Source organism: Peromyscus californicus, unplaced genomic scaffold (genome assembly GCF_007827085.1).
Source record: "Peromyscus californicus insignis strain IS unplaced genomic scaffold, ASM782708v3 Scaffold_5__1_contigs__length_169319896, whole genome shotgun sequence".
Classification (NCBI taxonomy): domain Eukaryota; kingdom Metazoa; phylum Chordata; class Mammalia; order Rodentia; family Cricetidae; genus Peromyscus; species Peromyscus californicus.
In genome coordinates this window covers 51,379,239-51,396,700 of record NW_026294573.1, presented here as the reverse complement: position 1 = coordinate 51,396,700, position 17,462 = coordinate 51,379,239, and the positions used below count along the sequence as shown (strand labels likewise).

Sequence of the window (17,462 nt, the reverse complement as noted above, 5' to 3'; positions counted from 1 at the left end):
TAGAAGTTTGAAAACACTGAGCCAACACCTTGCACTTGATCCTCTCTCATTGAAAGTGACAGAAATGTAGATGGTATTTAAAGTGTATCCAGTGACCAGATGTGGTTGTGCAGGCCTTTAATCCCAGCCCTTAGGAGGCAGTGACAAAGACAGGTAGATCTCTGTGAGTTCAAGGCCAACCTGGTATACATAGTGAGTTCTAGGCTAGCTAGGGTTACACAGGGAGAGTATGTAGCCTGTCTTTAAAGGGGAGATGTGGGGTGTGGCAATGTGTGAAAGATGTATCTAGCTCAGCGAACCAGTGTTTTCTATGTGACACTCTTAAGAAACCGTGTGTGGGTTGAATGTAGGAGACCAATCAATCCTTTTTCATGTAACAGGTTAGGAAAGTTCATTGCCATGGTTTCGTTATTCACACTGGAACTAGAGAAAGTACCTGTTGCCTGATTTTGGTATAATGTCAAAGGAGATTGTTCTGACTTACGTGAAGCCAGACTGTCCGAACCCCATACAGTGCATCTCAACAGAGTAAATGCTAAAACAAGAGGCAGCCCTGATCTTAAATAATAATCTTAAATAATGCATTAGCAGCAAGATATAATAATGACACTCTTCACTATTGTGTGTATCTCTAGAATATACTTCTTTTTCATTAAAACATTTACATTAGTTACCAAGTTCTTTTAGTTTTCAACAAATTGCAAAAAAAAAAAAAAAAAAAAAAAAGAATCAAAAACCTCCTTGGAGTCCTTAATATTCTGAACAGTATATAACAGAGAACAAGAGGTTTGGGATTTCTGTATTTATTGTTTTTATTTCATTTTTCTTTTATACATAAATGCATTCTATGACCAAACCACCTGCTAACTCCTGTGTGTGAGAACTTCTGCCCTAGAGCTTCATTTGTTTTAAATATCAATTTCTGTTTATTGCCTTGTGGTCCTGAACAGCCCTCTTACCTCTCTGTGCCTTACGTGTCTCATGAGTAGAATGCTCATAACCACACCTGTCAGGACAGCAAGGACTAGGTAGGTGTTCGCCATTAGAGATGCATCATCATCATCATCATCATCATCATCATCGTCGTCGTCGTCGTCGTCATCACCCAGGTTTGCTCACACAGAGAGGTGGTGTCAATGGAACTGGACTTTTCTTCTTTCTCAAGACCAGTTATCCCCACCTTCTACTCCCCTGCCCATCTCAGCATTGGCAGTCTGGGGAAGAAGGGAAAGAGTGAGACATGTCCCATTGCCCGTACATGCACTGTCAGGGACACTGACTCCAGCCACCAAAGTGCAACAAGCCAGGGAAAGGTGTAGGAGCCAAATGGTGCTGTTGTCTGCTATTCAAGTTCAGCAGTGGCTGTGTGTCTGTCCTAAGGAAACATACACTGTCCCAAGCAGATGACACCCCAAGGGCCCAGATAAAAGAGAAGAAAATAAAATCCCTGAGAGTGGTATTCCAGTGACAACTTAATCCTCATGGCTCTTAGTGGAAGAACCAGCCCTTGATCCTATGAGCTGATCAACTTCTTTTCCAGCCACTTGCGGAGGAAGAGCCTGCAGTGGTCCCTCAAGCTTTGCATGCATAGCCCAGACTTAGGTCCCCTAGCATGACACATGAAGCCACAGAGCATTCTGGGAAGAGAAGAGACCCCAGGCAGGGGCTTGGTCAGAAAGAAGATGGAGGACTGGTGAGATGGTTCAGTGGGTAGAGGCACCTGCTGTCAAACCAGGTGACCCCGAGTTTGACGTATGAAACCCACATGCTGAGGCAGGCTCCATTTTCACACATACACACACACACACACACACACACACACACACACACACACACACACACACACACACTAAGTAAATGTGAGAAGATAGAGGGGTGCAGACATGCCTTATCATTTTATGACTGTCAGAATGCTTTTGTGTCACTTAGTTGAAATGCCATCCTGACACTTCTGTCCTTGGCCAAACTCAGCTGTTCAGTCTGCTTTGTGCCTCAGGTGAGTAGTTACCTAGTCACAAACCAATCTGTGTCTTATCCTTTGAGCAAGGCTCTGGTCAGTGAGCATTGAGATGCATTGGGATCCTTTTTGTGTCTCTGGAGAAATACTGGCCTCAAGACGTCCTGTGGCCCTCTAGTGCTTTCAGAGAGAGGTGATCTGTTGGAGATACATCTGTGACCAGATAGCATGCAGAGCAGTCAGGCATAGGCTTGGCCTCCCAGGAAAATTGAAACACCAAGCTCAGCCTGAACCCTTTCTCAGACAGTTCTCCTGGAGCTGAGGAAGGGCTTGGCCAACCAGGAGTGTGTGTGTCCAGCCTTAGTGGGCTCTGCTCTCCAGGCAGGTGATGGAGTGGAGGGGCTAAGGGTGGGGGCTAGAGGACTATGACTTGGACCCAGTATGGCCACAGGCCTTAGGCAAGTCATTTGACCTCTGTGGCCCTAGATTTCTCCCTAGTAAGGGAGAGACCATGTTCCTTCCTTGAAGAGAAGGTGGGAGGGTGAACACAGCTGAAAATTCTCGACATACAGACTTCAATCTGTGACTGCTGCCATTGGACTTCAGGTAGTGTTTGCTGAGCCTGAGGCTTGAAGGCCATGACTGCTGATATGTTGGGAAGCCATTTGTGCGAACAAGGGCTAGTGAGCTAACATCTGGTTCAGAATTCCCTCTTCTTCAATGGGGCGCTGTGATTAACGTGCCTTTCCCACCTACCCAGATGTTACAGTGCTGGAGGAGATAGAGGAAGGAAAGTTCTAGAAAGCCTCTCACAGAAGTCCCTATCGTAAAACCCGCAACGGCACTATTAAATAACATTTCAGTTCTTGGGTTTCAACAAACCCTGACTTAAGTACTGCACATGTATCACTCAATTTCATTTTAATCTTCTTCTAACAGCTTTGCCAGGTGGCACCTATTTACTGTTAAGTTTTTTAGTTATAACAAGATACAAAAAGCTTAAGTAGCTTGCCCTAGGTTATACAGATAAGCATGGGAGCAGGCAGAACACCTGAATATTCAAACCCAGCCAATCAGATTCCAGAACCTAATAAAGTATTAGTTGCTAGGCTTATAAGGGCACGGTATGATTGCTTTTCCAAGTTTCTGTCTATAAAGTGTATATAGTAATCCACTGAGGTTGTTAAGCTATGGTACTTCACAGAGCTGTTAATTAGTCCTTCCTACCTCCTGGGCATCTATCAAACATCTTAGGAACATATGTGTCTATACTCGGGCACAGGTATGGATGGATTGATAGATACATAGCTCATAAACAGGGTACAGAAACATGCTCCAAGATAGAGATCAGAATATGCATGTTAAAACCAAAGCTTTAGCACAATCACTGATGGACTCCTGATCCTGTTGGACAGCGTACTACCAGCTTGAGATGAAAAGTCTGATTAGAGTAACAGTGAATGGTGAACTTTGTCCTACTACAGATGTGATGAATGTCATTCACTTGGACAGCATGGTCCTGTGAGGCTGCAGAGACTAGCAGCACACCCTACCCCAATCTTCCTGTGCAAACTGAAAAAGAAATAATCATTTCTCTTTATGAGTCTCTTTTATAGGCTTTTGGGTAATTAAATTATCCAGTTAAATATCTCAAGAAACAAAAAGTTATTTCCCAATAAAATTCCATTGACTTCAACAAATTTACTGTATTCTGTGGTGTCCAGTGTAGTAGCTACTGACCACATGTAGTAATTTAATTTTACAAATTCAGCTAGAGGCAGGCATCAAGGCACAACCAAGGTATGTGGAAAGGCAGCTGGAATCTCAGGTGAGGGCCTAAGGATTCTCTCCACTCCCTTTTTCTTTGACCCGACCTTAGGATTTCTTGTGGGTAATCATAGTTGCTCTGATGAAGATGGTAGTGACTGTTCTATTCAGAGCACAGAATTCTACAAGGACTAAGGAAGGACAGACAGCAGAGAGGATGTCGGTCAGGGGATAACCTACCTAGGGAAAAGTGAAACTGAAGAAAATTTCATATAGACAAATAGCTGTCTTCAGATATTGAACTTAATTTTTAAAAATAACTTACTTATTTAACTGAATTTCACAACTAATATTTATTGTTTTCTAAATACTATTAAAGAGCAAACTTAAAACTTATTTCATTAAAATTTTTAATGTAGCAAATCTCAAAAGAAGCCAGATGCAAATGAAATCACATGATAATTCTACTTATATAAAAGTCTGGCATCAGCAAAATTGCTTCTATGATGATAGAAATCAGAACAGTGGTTGCCTGGGGGAGGGGTGGGAGGCAAGCTTTGGGAGCTGGGACCAACTACAAAGGATTCGGGAGCAGTTTCGGAGGCACTGATTTACCTGGATAGGACACTGGTTCCACAGGTGCATGCATTTGTCAGTACGTGTGGGACCTTTGAGTTCAGTACGTGACACAAAAGCAAATTACATCTCAGAAAAATGACATGCTGAATCGATATGTGATAGACAGGTTAGATAGGTAGGTGACAGATGAAGGATGGATGGATGGGTGGGTGGATGGATGGGTGGGTGGGTGGATGGATGGATGGATGGATGACACAACCCAACTTGTTCTGGCTCACATGAATGATACTATGAAAGTGTCCACTGTCCCTTTTTCTGGTAGTGATCTGTTGTTCTCCATGAACCTCATGCTGCCAGTAGGAAGCTTTGGGGGTACACTTCCTGATCTTGTGTGGTGTGGAAATAATTGGGTTGCTCTTGCTTTTTCCTGTGTTTGATTCTTTCTTATCCAAGGTGGACAAATGGGAAGGCTGTTTGTCAAAAGTTGAGAATGGTGTCATTTAGAGGTGAAAGATTCTAGTAAACTGCAGTTTTACTGTTCCCTTGTCTCCATCTCCTCCTCCTCCTCTTTGCTGTATTATTCTTTGCAGTAAGGAACATGTATTAATTTCTAATCTGTTTGTAATCTGAAGTTCAAACAGTTATCCTTCCTTGGCTGAGAGAGCATGGCTACCCATGAATGCAATTCATGTGAATACTTGGGTCTTATTCTGACCAGTCAACACTCTTCTGTCCCAGTATCAGGCTCTGTGGGGTGTATTAGTAGCCATGGGATCTTAGTAAAGTGCTGCTACCTCATTCCTTGTCCATTTCCACATACTGATCTATCTCACTGTGATGCTAGGGATACATTATAACATCCTGGGTTTGCTTAAGGATCTTCTTCAGCTGTGTATCCCTCTCATTGCCTCTCTTCTCTTGTCCACAGATTCTTACTTAACCCTTGATGAACCAATGAATAACATCACCACATCCCTGGGGCAGACTGCTGAACTGCACTGCAAAGTGTCTGGGAATCCACCTCCCACTATCCGCTGGTTCAAGAATGATGCACCTGTGGTCCAGGAACCTCGTAGAATTTCCTTCCGGGCAACTAACTATGGCTCTCGGCTGCGGATTAGAAACCTTGACACCACAGACACTGGTTACTTCCAGTGTGTGGCATCAAATGGCAAGAAAGTGGTTTCCACCACTGGAGTCCTGTTTGTCAAGTTTGGTAAGCAGCCTTCAAGGGGTTTGGCCATAGGCCATCAGTCCATTGTGTCAGGACAACCAGAGTCCATCAGAGCACTTATTGAGCCTCACCGCCAGAGTAATTTATAAAGAAAGAAGTAGTCCACAGCCCAGTAGGGAATTCCCATGGTCAGGGTGACCCGGTTCCGAAAGAGCAGAGGAGGAATAGAGGAGGCCGCTTCTCTCTGACCTCACTCCCCCAACTCCAAACCCTTGTGCCCCGTGGATCTCAGCACAGGGACCCCCCACCCCCAGGTGTGGGGAATGGGAAGGCCTGCCCACAGGCAGTCACTAAGCCTCCTGGAGGGGCAGGGGATACTCTGTTAATAGTGCTTTGCATTTGCCTGAGCGGTTTTTTCAGCCTCTGTGCTGTGGGAGGTAGGCGCGTTCTCACTGATCTGCTTTGATTCATAGAGGTGATTGGGGGAAAACTAAAGGCAAAAGAGTAAATCCAAGGAAAATCAGTAAGGGTGGGAACTTGCACTGTCATTGGTGGGCACTCTCCCCCACCCTCCAGTTACCCAGACTGTTTCCTTTGTTGTTTTCATTTTTCAGGGCCTGCTCCTACTGCAAGTCCAGGATCCTCGTAAGTACTCCACATCTGTATGCTCTGTCATTCCTAAGCATTTCTCCGGTAGGTTTCTGGGCAGAGGCAATGTTGTCCTGTGCTGGGGCCAGAACACTGTGTTTCCAGATGCCTTTGCCTTTGCTTTCTCTCTGATGTGAAGCCCCACAGGAGAGCAGCCCTGGCAGTAATCTCTAGCCTGGCAATCAGGAATCTGACTGATCAAAGCAAACCTCTTCCTACATTTACTATTTTTAAATGAATCTAACAGTTAGCGGCAACAGTGGATTTGGTCAAATCAAACAAAAAAAATGATAGAGTGCTGGCTTAGGAACAGGGTCTGTTTTACATTCTGCAAGCATTTTTGATGCTTTGAGTTATTGCACAGGGCAACATTAGCTGATTACTTTATTTTTTATTCCTTTCAAAGAACTCAGCAGCTGAAGTTGTAACTCACAAAGAGGAGGGTGAGCCCCATCTCAGAATGAGAGTCCCCTGGAAGTTAGATTCCTTCCAAGTCCCTTGATAATGGGGGTTTAAGGATTCCATTTCTTTAAATGATGCTATTGTTGATGTGTTTATTATTCTGGCCGAGGGATCCTCATCTTGCACTCTAGAAACATCTACTTGAGGAGGTATTTTTTTTCTCTTTATGTATATTTTTATTTGGAGAGAAAGACCCATTTATTCAAACATGGCTTTGCAGTCCCCCACACCACCCCTCCGCATTCTGTAGTCTTATGAGGTAGAATTCACCAGGTCTGCCATGAGGGCCTCAGCATGCCTGGCTTGGACCACACCAGGGTGAAAAGTAGCAGCCACTTAGCCTGCTCTAATCCCCTCTGGGCCACTTAATTACAGAGTGGGGTGTTTTAGTGCATTGGTGTGTACCTGGAGGCCCAGTGGCCCGCAATCCCATTAATAAAATAGGTACTGGGTAAAAATAAACATTGGCCTTCAGCCACACTGCTCTGCTGTTTCATCAGCCAGTTAAAGGCAACTGTGAAAGAGTCTTTAAAATCGCCAAGTGCTAATTGCATTCTACCTACTACGATCTCAACTATTGCTTGATCTCAGGACACTCGGAAGTTTGCCCACTCAGCCTCGCATCTCTTGAAGCTAACTCGTTTTTTTTTTTTTTTTTTTTTTTTTTTTTTTTTTTTTTTTTAGTTGTCTCAACAATTCCATTGTTTATGGAATTCTTTTGAAGTCTTATTTAAACAAAGATTAAAACTTTTGTTACATGCCTTAAAACCACTTCCCACACAGGTCCCTTATTCGTTCATATTAATCTGTGTTTCTAATGTGGCTGGTAATCCGGTCGCAGGCCGCTTTTGCGGTTCACTAACTTTCCTTTACGGTTCAGCCCAGGGCTATTGACTTTCTGTCTGCTGATTTTGCATGAGAAAGGTAGTTCTTTATAATCCCAATGGTTTTTAAATACTAACACGTCCTCCTTTCTGTATGTGTTGGCTTTTTCTTGATGGCCATCTTTCTGGTGATGTAATTGTATCGAGATAATCTAGAAGCTTTGTGAGTTGATACACTTCAAGAGGAGACTGAAGTTCATTAATGATACCTAACCGCAGCTGAAGGGATCTGTTGACATTAGACATTTGTGTTTCACGTTTGCTGTCTCAGTTTAGGCAGCAACAGCACTCTGTGTAGAGCTGCCGTGTTTGCTTAGGTCAACTGTGTTGATTCACCTAAAAACCTTCAACCCCAGTTGGAAACTTCCCAGGGCCTTTTCCCGCTCAATTTCTACCATTTTGGCATTCCTCGTTGTCATTGTGATACTTGTGTTTTCTTCACTTAGTGTGTGCAAGTGCGTGTGCTGACGCCCGAAGAGTGTGTCCTCCTCCGTCAGCCTCTGCTTTCATCCCCTGAGATAAGATCTCTCACTGAACCCAAAGTTAGGTTGCTGACCAGCCAGTTCCAAGAGTTATCCTGTCTCCTTTCCCCCTGCCCCCAGTACTGGGGTTCCAGCCACCCACAACCATACTTGGTGTTTTGTGTGACTTCAGAAGACTTGAACTCCACCCCTCACGCTTGTCCAGCAAGCTCTGTTGCCCACTGAGTCGTCTACCAGCCCCAGTACTTCTTTCCCTTAAGAGCCCATGGCATTGCCTCCTTTCCTGACTACCAGTGCTCACTCTGTCTCTAAGAGTTCCTAAGATCAACTCCCAGAGAGGGTGGTAGTTCCCATCTGTGCTCTCAGCGCCCCCAGTGAGCAGGCAAATCCAGAAGCAGGTCAGAAATAAGCAACACAAGATCTGTAGGGACATCACAGCATTAAGGATAACATGAATGGCCTTCTTTGAGATCTGCTTTTTCCCAAAAATAGAAGTGGCATGCAGTTTACAAGTTTACTTGTAAGTAGCACAGTCAGAGTCACTGAAAATAAAATAAAATGAGCGTCCAAGATACTGTCCTAATATCCAGAACACCAGATGAATGAGATGCAGGAGGCAGAAACCAGGCAAAGCCAGGCCCTGAGACTTTGGCCCAGGACGGCTCCTGTCCCTCCTTCTGAGGGACCAACCAATTCCAGTTTTCACAAAACAGCTTCGAGATGGTTGTTTGGCTGAGAGTAAGAGCGAGTTTGAGGTTTTTAGATGGCATCTGTTTATAACCTCAGGCTTTAGTGCTGCTGTGTTTACTAGACTCTAGACCACCCCTGGCAGTTACAAACCCTGGAGCATGAGCACAGTGGCATCTCATACTGTCTAAGGATGTAAAAGGTCTAAATCAAGCAAGCAAAACTGCCAAGAGACAATGCTCCACCTACCGACATTGACAAAAACACCTTCATACTCCAAATAAAAAATATGTGTGTAAAATTGGTGTTCTATAATTGAAAGCCCAGACTATCAAATTTTACAGTTTTAACATTATTTTGGACAACTGAGTATTCTGCTCACAGGCTAGACACACATATAATGTATATAATTTTATATGTTAAGGCTATAAAATTATTTTTCCTCCATTGTCCAAATGGACTTAACTTCGGAGAATTTTATGTACCATGTTCAAGCACACATATGGGATCATATCTGATAATCATCATTATAGACTATGCTATTGATTTTATAATCCCATCATGCATGTTAGTCTTAAATGCACACATTGCCTCAGCATGTATAAATTGAAGAGTATGGTTACACGCCACTCATCAGTGGAGATGTATCTGGACAAAAGTGTCATTAGGCGACTTTGTCATTGTGCATCTAAGAGTGTATTTACTTAAATCTAGATAGTGTAAGTCAGTTGCTTGACGTGACTTTCGATGGAATCAAGACACACGGAAAATAAAAAATGCATGGGCTGCTGACAGCTTCACATAGCATATTTGTAATAAACATTTTAGGTGTGCACTCTAAATAACAATGAATGGCATATGTCATCTATATCCGAGTGATGTAAACTGCATAGCTAAGACATGTATCATACAGCTGGAAGCTAGAATTCTAATAGCAAGGCATCTGTATGATTGGCTCATCCTAAGCATTGCAAGGGAGGATTTCTGTATTCTCCTGGGGCTTAGCAGAACTTGATGACATTCATTGGCTTATGAATGCATTATTTCAGTTTGGGTTTGATGCTCTCTAGTATTCTCCCTGCAATGTTCTCCAAATAATCCCCTTTTGTAAAAAGCATTAGTAATACTATACTAGGGCTAAGATTGCATTCTGTGTTTCTGGAGGATAGAGCCTCCTTATTCTAATTTGTAGAGAGGACACAGTTCAACAGATAACTCTGAAGAGTGTAAAATCTTGCTCAGTCATGTGATACACTGGCCAAAATATGAGAACCTTCACAAGTAATTATTGGACAATGAGAAACAAAGGTTATAGATCCTAGGTAATATTCAGAATGCTGTCTGTTGTAATTGGAGTTTTCTCCAGTCCCGCTGGGGCCCACAGCCACTCAGACCCAAGTAAACACACAGAGACTTATATTACTTATAAACTGTATGGTTGTGGCAGGCTTCTTGCTATCTAGTTTTTATATCTTAAATTAACCCATTTCTATTAATCTATAGAAATGGATTAATTGCCATGTGGCTTGTGGCTTACCAGTACTTTACATTTTGCTTCTCATGGTGGTGGCAGCTGGTAGCATCTCCTGACTCAGCCTTCCACTTCCCAGAATTCTCCTCTCTGCTTATCCTGGCTACTGGCCAATCAACGTTTTATTTTTCAATCAATCAGAGCAACACATTCACAGCATACAGAAAGACATCCCCATCAGTCTGTTGTGCAAAAAAATCTTACAGCCACACTGAGAGGAAACTAGTGGCCAGGTGACTGATTTTTCTTTTCTCCTACTGAAATGCTTCTGTCACTGCTGTCCTTCCCATATATAAGGCAGCATCTCTGGCCCTGACAGAAGCCCAGTACCCACAGAGTGCCCATCACTGTCAACTTCCAGCCAGAACCACGCTGATCTCATTAGCAACATTTAAGGTTCTGTTCATACTGTGCTGGCCTGGAATGCTGAGTCTCAAGGCACAGAAGGGCCCATGTGGACTCTTTAGCTTTTATTAAATTCATTTCTTATTTGTTTTTTAATGTGAGCACAGGGTGGGTTCTTGCTTTCTCTCCCCACTTCCTCTCTTTCTGCATAACCATTTTGTTGATCATTTTAAAGTGTATAGCTCAGTGTTGGTATAGTCAGAGTTGTGCAGCCCTTGTTACTACAGCACAATACCTGTGCTTTTGTGTTAGGCTTATTTGACTTTAATATAATAGTTAGGGGTTCGACCACATTATAGCATTCTTTGCTTTGTTGGTTTTGTAGGTGAGTGGTATTCCACTATGTGATTAAGTCACATTTTGTTTTTTCTTATCTGTTGGACACTTGGGTTGCTTCTGAGTTTTGCCTATTCAGCATAATGCCATGTACAAGGTTTTTTTTGGGGGGATGGGGGTGTATGTTTTCAACTTCTTGAGTATGTACATGAAAGCGTAATTCTTGGAACATATGAGATTATGTGTTTAAACTTTTGCAGAATGGAAAAGTTGTTTTCTAAAGGAGCTGCACAATTTTATATTAAACAACAACAACAATTTTTCCATGTGTGCTCTGACACTTGCTTCTATTCTAAAAGTTTTATCTATCTATCCATGTATCATCTACCTGTCCATCTATCAATTGTCTATCTATCTCCGATCTTCCTCAGACATCCTAGTGTCCCTGGTCCTTTACAGTGCTTTAATTTTCATTTTTCTAGGGACTAATGATATTGAGTATCTTTTATGTATTTATTGGGTATTTGTCTATCTCTGGGAAATATCTTTTAAAATTCTCTGTAAATCATTTGAGAATTTTTTCTTTTCATTTTTTGCTTACCAGGGTTCTCTATATAGTTTACATATGTATCCTTCTCAGATATATGACTTCACATGTTCCTGTCATTCTCTGTATTATCCTTACATTTTCTTGGTAGTGTTCTTTAAAGCATATTTTTTTTAAATTGACAAAGTATAATCCATCCTCAGGTTTGCTTATTTATACTTTTGAGAAAGCATTGCCTAACACAAGCTCACAAAATTTTTCCTCTATCTTTCCTTCTCATATTGTTAGTTTATAGTTTTAGATCTTACGTTTAGATTTTAGTTTGTTTTGAGTTGATTCTTGTATATGGTATGCCATTAAGAGTATAGAGTCATTCTCCATATCCATTCCAACAGTTCCAGTACCATTTTCTTCTTGAAAAGACAATTCTTTACTCTTTGTATTGTGCTCTTAAAACCTATTCTCCATAAATATATGTTCCTATTTCTGGAATTCTACTGCTTCTTGCTGGTGTCAGTTTCATATAATCTGCTTTACTACAGTTTCATGGGATTTGTAGTGAGTTTTAAAGTCAGGAAGTGAGTTCTCTGTACTGATCAGTGTTTCATTAGATAACAGAAACAGTAGAATATACATAGGTAGATGATAGATAGATAGATGGATGGATGGATAGATAGATAGATAGATAGATAGATAGATAGATAGATAGATAGATAGATATTGCAGGAAATTGGCCATGTGAATATGTGGGCTGTCAAGTTCAAAATCTGTGGAGTAGGTTGCTAAGGTGAGCTCAAGCCATGGGGCTACTCCTCTGGCTGTAATCTTCAGGTGGGAAGCCTCAATTTTGCTCTTACAGGCCCTAAAGCTAACTGGGTCAGGCCCATCCAAATATCAAGGACAACTTCCATAGTCAGTAAGTATTGTCAGAGCAACAGCTAGTCTAGGATCTGACTGAGTAGTTAGGAACCATACCTTGACAACATGACAAATAACAATTGGCCGTCACATCTCCAATGTTGTTCTTTGTTCAAGACTTTCCCTGTGTTCTGTGTCCCTTACATTTCCAAATATATCTTAAAATTAGTCTTCTTCATAGTGATGAAAATCATGTGGGGTTTTGAAAAATACATTGACTGTATCAGTCTTTTAATTGATTTGGGGAGTATTCCCATTTAAACAGTATTAAATCTTCTGTTCTGTGAACATGAGTATATCATTCCATTTATTTAATTTCCCTAACATAGTTTTTTAGATTTTGTTCTACAATGCCAACTCCCTTTTTAGAAATTATATATATACTTTTATATATTTAGTTATTTTATATTAATTCTATGGCTTTGGTTTCATTTCAGATTATTCATTCTACTCTATAAAGATACAGTTCATTTCTATAAACAGATCCTATGTCCTGTAGACTTTGTGAGATATAGACATGAGCTTGTTCCATAGCCCTATGTATGTGTCTCTATGTGTATGTATATGTGTCTCTGTGTACATCTGTATGTGTGCATATTCTGTATGTATGTATCTCTGTGTGTGTGTGTGTGTGTGTGTGTGTGTGTGTGTTTGTATATTCCCTATGACTCTCCATCCATGAGATAATGTTATCTGCAATGTCAGGTTCTTGAGCTTCTTCCTCCTCATCATAGACGCCTTTTATTCCCATCTCCCACCCATTGGCCCTAGCTGGACTTGACCACACAATGTTGAGTAGAAGTGGTGAAAGGGCAGGTCCTGTCCTTTTCCCTCATCTAAAGGGGAACACTTTCAGTGTTTTGCCATTGAATTTGATGGCAGCTATGGGTTTTTCATAGATGCCCTGTATCAGGTTGAGAAAAAGTCGTCTCTTTATTCCTCTCTTCACGTGTGGTTTTCATTATGTGAAGATATTGGGCTTTGCCAAATAATGTCTCTGCGTCCATTGAAATAATCACGGGATTTTGTTAGTCCTTAGTGTAGGGTATTACACTGATTGATCAAACAGTTATTCATAGAATATATTCTACTTGGTTACAATATGAAGATCCTTTATGTATGTTACTAACATTCTTTTAAAATATTTGAATTCTTTAAATTGTATATATTTGGGGGGGCTGAGAGATGGCTCAGAGGTTAATAAGTCCTGAGTTCAATTTTCAGCAACCACACGGTGGCTTACAACCATCTATAATAATAAATAAATAAATAAATCTTAAAAATATATATTTTGAGGCATGCACATATGAAAGTCGGAGGACAATTTGCAGGAGTCTGTCTCCTCCTTCCACCATGTGGGTCCTGGAAATCAAATACCTTTACCTGCTGAGCCATCTCATTGACCCCTTTTGTTTGGTTTGCTGGCATTTAATTGAGAGCTTTGTTTTCTGTGTTTATAAAGGGCATTAATCCCTAGACTTCTTATATTATCTTTTTATAGTTCTAGTAGAACTATACAAAATACATCTGAATACAAAAGTCTTCAAATAAATTGGGAAGCATTTCCTTGTTTTGGAACCCTATGAGGGAATTCTATTCATTCATGCAGATGTTGATAAAATTCACCATGAAATCTACTTGAAAAGTTTTAAAATTACTAGTTCAACTTCTTTACTTGTTGTAGATAGACTTAAAATTTTTTTCTTCCTAGTCAGTTTGGATAGCCTGTGTCTTCCATGAAGTTTGTCCGTTCTGTTTAGATTTCCCAGGTTGTTGGCATATAGTTGTCTGCAGTATTATTCCCATGTTGTTCTTTTCATTTCTGTGACATTAGTAATGGCATCTTTCATTTCATTCTTGATTTTAGTAGCTTGTATCATTTTCTCAGTCAGAGTAGCTAGCCAAGCATTTGTTGGTCTTTTTTTTAAAAAAAAAAAAAACTTAAATAATTCAAATGATGTAATACGCCTGTTCTGGATATCAGCTTGCCTCCCTTGTGAAATTGCAGGGTGGCGTCCTTGTGATTTGTCCCGAGAATTTCCTGGACGAAGTGTACAGAGCCTTCATTCTCTGACAATACAACCACAGAAGTCAGTGCACTGTGAGCATGCTCCCTCGGTGATTAGCCAGAGGGGTCCTTAGAGCAGGAATCCGCTACTGTTTGCCAAGGGCCTCCATGAGTGTGTTGGGCTTCCTTCAGCACTCCAGCAGCTGACACTTGTGCCTCAGCTTCATGATCTGCTGGTGTTGTGCCTCATAGAGTACCAGAAGGAAGACACAGGGCCTTGCTTTCTTGGGCATGCACACAGCTCCTCTCCTACAAATACCCTTTATCCCTGTGTCAGAGGAGTCAGAGGCCAGTGGGCATCTTTTTGCTTAGATGCCTTTGAACTTTGTGTCCCCACTCTTGTTTCTCCCCGCTGGAATTTCTACAGGCAAATGTAATCATTTTTTCTTAACCAGTATCATGGGACCAGAACTTTGCCACTGTTGAAACTACATGACTAGTCAAGCGAAGACAAGCTTGTGAGTGGGACTTTCAAAGAGAGTTTCCAACAGGTCAAGTCATGCCAGTTGTCTGGAGGTCAGGCTTTGGGGGCATTCAAGACCCATCCTGCCTTCCCCAGGGACGGCCATTTCACAGGGCTATAAAGAATGTTGGAAAAGAGGCCAGGGCAAGTTGAAAAATACCACAGGACTCTGTGTCTAACAAAGTTCAGCTTTTGTGTTTTCTATGTACCCCCCTCTCACCTAACACATGAGCGACCCTACGGCATTTACCGTACACCGCGATATGTATTTCCTTTTCTTTCATCCTCTGGAGTCTTCTTCAGCTCTTTCTGTTTAAAGGCTGTGTTATTTGAAAAGTATCCATCATAGTTAGCGTTTCTGTTGCTGTGATAAAACACCATGAGCAAAAGCAACTTGGGAAAGAAAGGGTTCATTTAGCTTACAAATCTCAGGTCACACTTCATCACTGATGGGAATTGGGGCTGGAATTCAGGGCAGGAACCTGGGGCCAGGAACTGAAGCAGAGATCGTGGAGGAGTGTTGTTCACTGGCTTGCTTCTCATGGCTTGTTCAGCCTTCTTTCTTACACAGCTCAGGACCACCTACTCAGGAATGGCACTGCCCACGGTGGGCTAGCCCTCCCACATAAATCATTAACAAGAAAATGCCCAAAAGATTTGCCTTTAGGCAAATCTCACAGAAGCATTTTTTCCCCCAAGGTTTCCTCTTCCCAAATGCCTCAGTGTTGTGTCAAGTTGACATAAAACCAATCAACACAGGATCTATGTCACCAGGATGTTGAAGATTAGTTTAACCAATAAAATGCTTCATATGGTCAGAGGTAGGAGTTTGCCTGGCGCATGGTAGGAGCTGAATAATTGCTAGCTAACATTATCATTGTCATCACTACTGTCTGAACAAAGAGGTTAGCCCTTCTTTACAGGCAGAGTCCTTCTGTGGAATGTCTTCCCTGCTGTGACCCTCAGCCAGAGACCTTGAGACCTTTATTTCCTTTTCTCTCATCAGCTTTTGGCTGGTATCCCCTTTCAACAACCAAAAAAAAAAGACAAGTAGCGTTTACTGATTTTTTTTTCCCCTCTCCTTTTATCTGTTTCCAAGTCTCAGGCATAGTGAAAAAGTAAAGCTGGGTGCTGGCCCACCCCAGGAAGTGATAATATAACTTTCAACTCAAGATAAACTCAAGGAGATCTTTCAACACAGCTACTCAGGCAGTTCGGAGATGTGATGTCCTGTAGAGAGGAGACCAGAAAGTCCACTCAGCAGCTGGGCCAGACCACAGAGGGACACCATTCCAGTGAAGCTGGCGAAGCACGGTGTCCTCATCAAAACCATCTTAGACTTTGCATTCCTCAGAGCAAGGACAGATGGTGGGAATGTGGGGAGATTAGACAAGAAGAATTTCCAATCCCAGGGGGGACAGGCCCAAGAGTACAGAAGGTTGAGAAGCCAGCCTCCTGTGTCACAAGCCACCCTTGTCACTCAGCAACCCCTATGAACAGGGTGTGGAAAGCTCCCGTTCAGATGACACTTGTGAAGATCGCCTTTGTGTGCTGGACACATCCAGAAAGGGAAAAATCCTCGCCTTCTAGGCAGACATTTTCTGGAAGCTCGTTGGCTAAGCTATGAACTTCTTGCTCCTTGCATTACCTGAGACTGTCTGCACACCTCCCACAGTACCTAGTGTGCAGTGTGTGGTAGCAAGTCAGCAAGTGTGTGTTAGGTTGGATAGGAGATGGCTCTGCATTTCTAACGTACTCTTAGGGCTTGGGGGCACCACTGGCTCACACACTTTGGGAAACAAACACTTGAAGAGAAGGGACCTGGGTTCTAACCTTTCTCTGTCACTCACTAGCCAGTGACCTTAGGCAAAAAGCTTACCTTCCCTGGCCTCTAAGTTTCTCTTTTGTGCACTGAAGAACTTGGGCTCAAGGTCTCCTAAGTTTTCTTCCAACTGAATTTGATAACTAATTGAAACTCACTGTATTATTTCCTCTATTATTATAAAACTTCATCGAGATTTTGAATTCTGTGCCATCAGCTCCTAGGTTCTTTTTCTCTACTCTGCGATGTCAGAAGTTCTCTTTTCTGTCGTGAATGTTCTGCCCATTCTAAAACAAGACCCTGTCCGGGTATGTTGAATCAGTAAGAAAGATTTATAGGAAAATGGCCCCTAAGAACACACTCTAAGATTCTGAAGAAACTGCTAGAAGAAGAGACTTAAAACAGGAAGCTCCTTTAAATTTGCTTCCTGGGACTCTATGACTATATTTGGAAGCTGGGGTAGACACCAGCCTCCACTCTATGCCAGGGATAGACATGAAGCTCTGCCCTATGCTGGCCATGGGAGAATATTGCCTATTTTCAGGGTAAACCTTCCATCCTCAGTTAGTCAGTCCTAGAAAACACCCTCATGATCACACTCAGAGGAGTGTTTCTGTGGTGGCTCTAAATTTAGTCAAGTTGACAGGATTAACTATCATACTTGGCCTCCTTGAAATCTGGGGACAGACATCAGCCATTTTCACTGTATAGACACAAGAGTTGATTACAGAGCTTACACTGGTGTATCCCCTCCCCTTGTTGAAGGAGGTAATCAAGAATACTTACAGGAAC

The 17,462-nt window shown here is 42.0% G+C and overlaps 1 protein-coding gene across 1 annotated transcript in view; it reads left to right on the top strand.

Moving 5' to 3' along the window:
* The window catches only part of Ror1 (receptor tyrosine kinase like orphan receptor 1), a 367,738-nt gene that overhangs the window by 247,051 nt on the left and 103,225 nt on the right, over positions 1–17,462 (top strand). The window contains exons 3-4 of the mRNA XM_052718081.1: positions 5,232–5,519; positions 6,092–6,122. Of these exons, the coding sequence (XP_052574041.1) occupies positions 5,232–5,519; positions 6,092–6,122 (319 nt within the window). The remainder of the gene's footprint in view (positions 1–5,231; positions 5,520–6,091; positions 6,123–17,462) is intronic.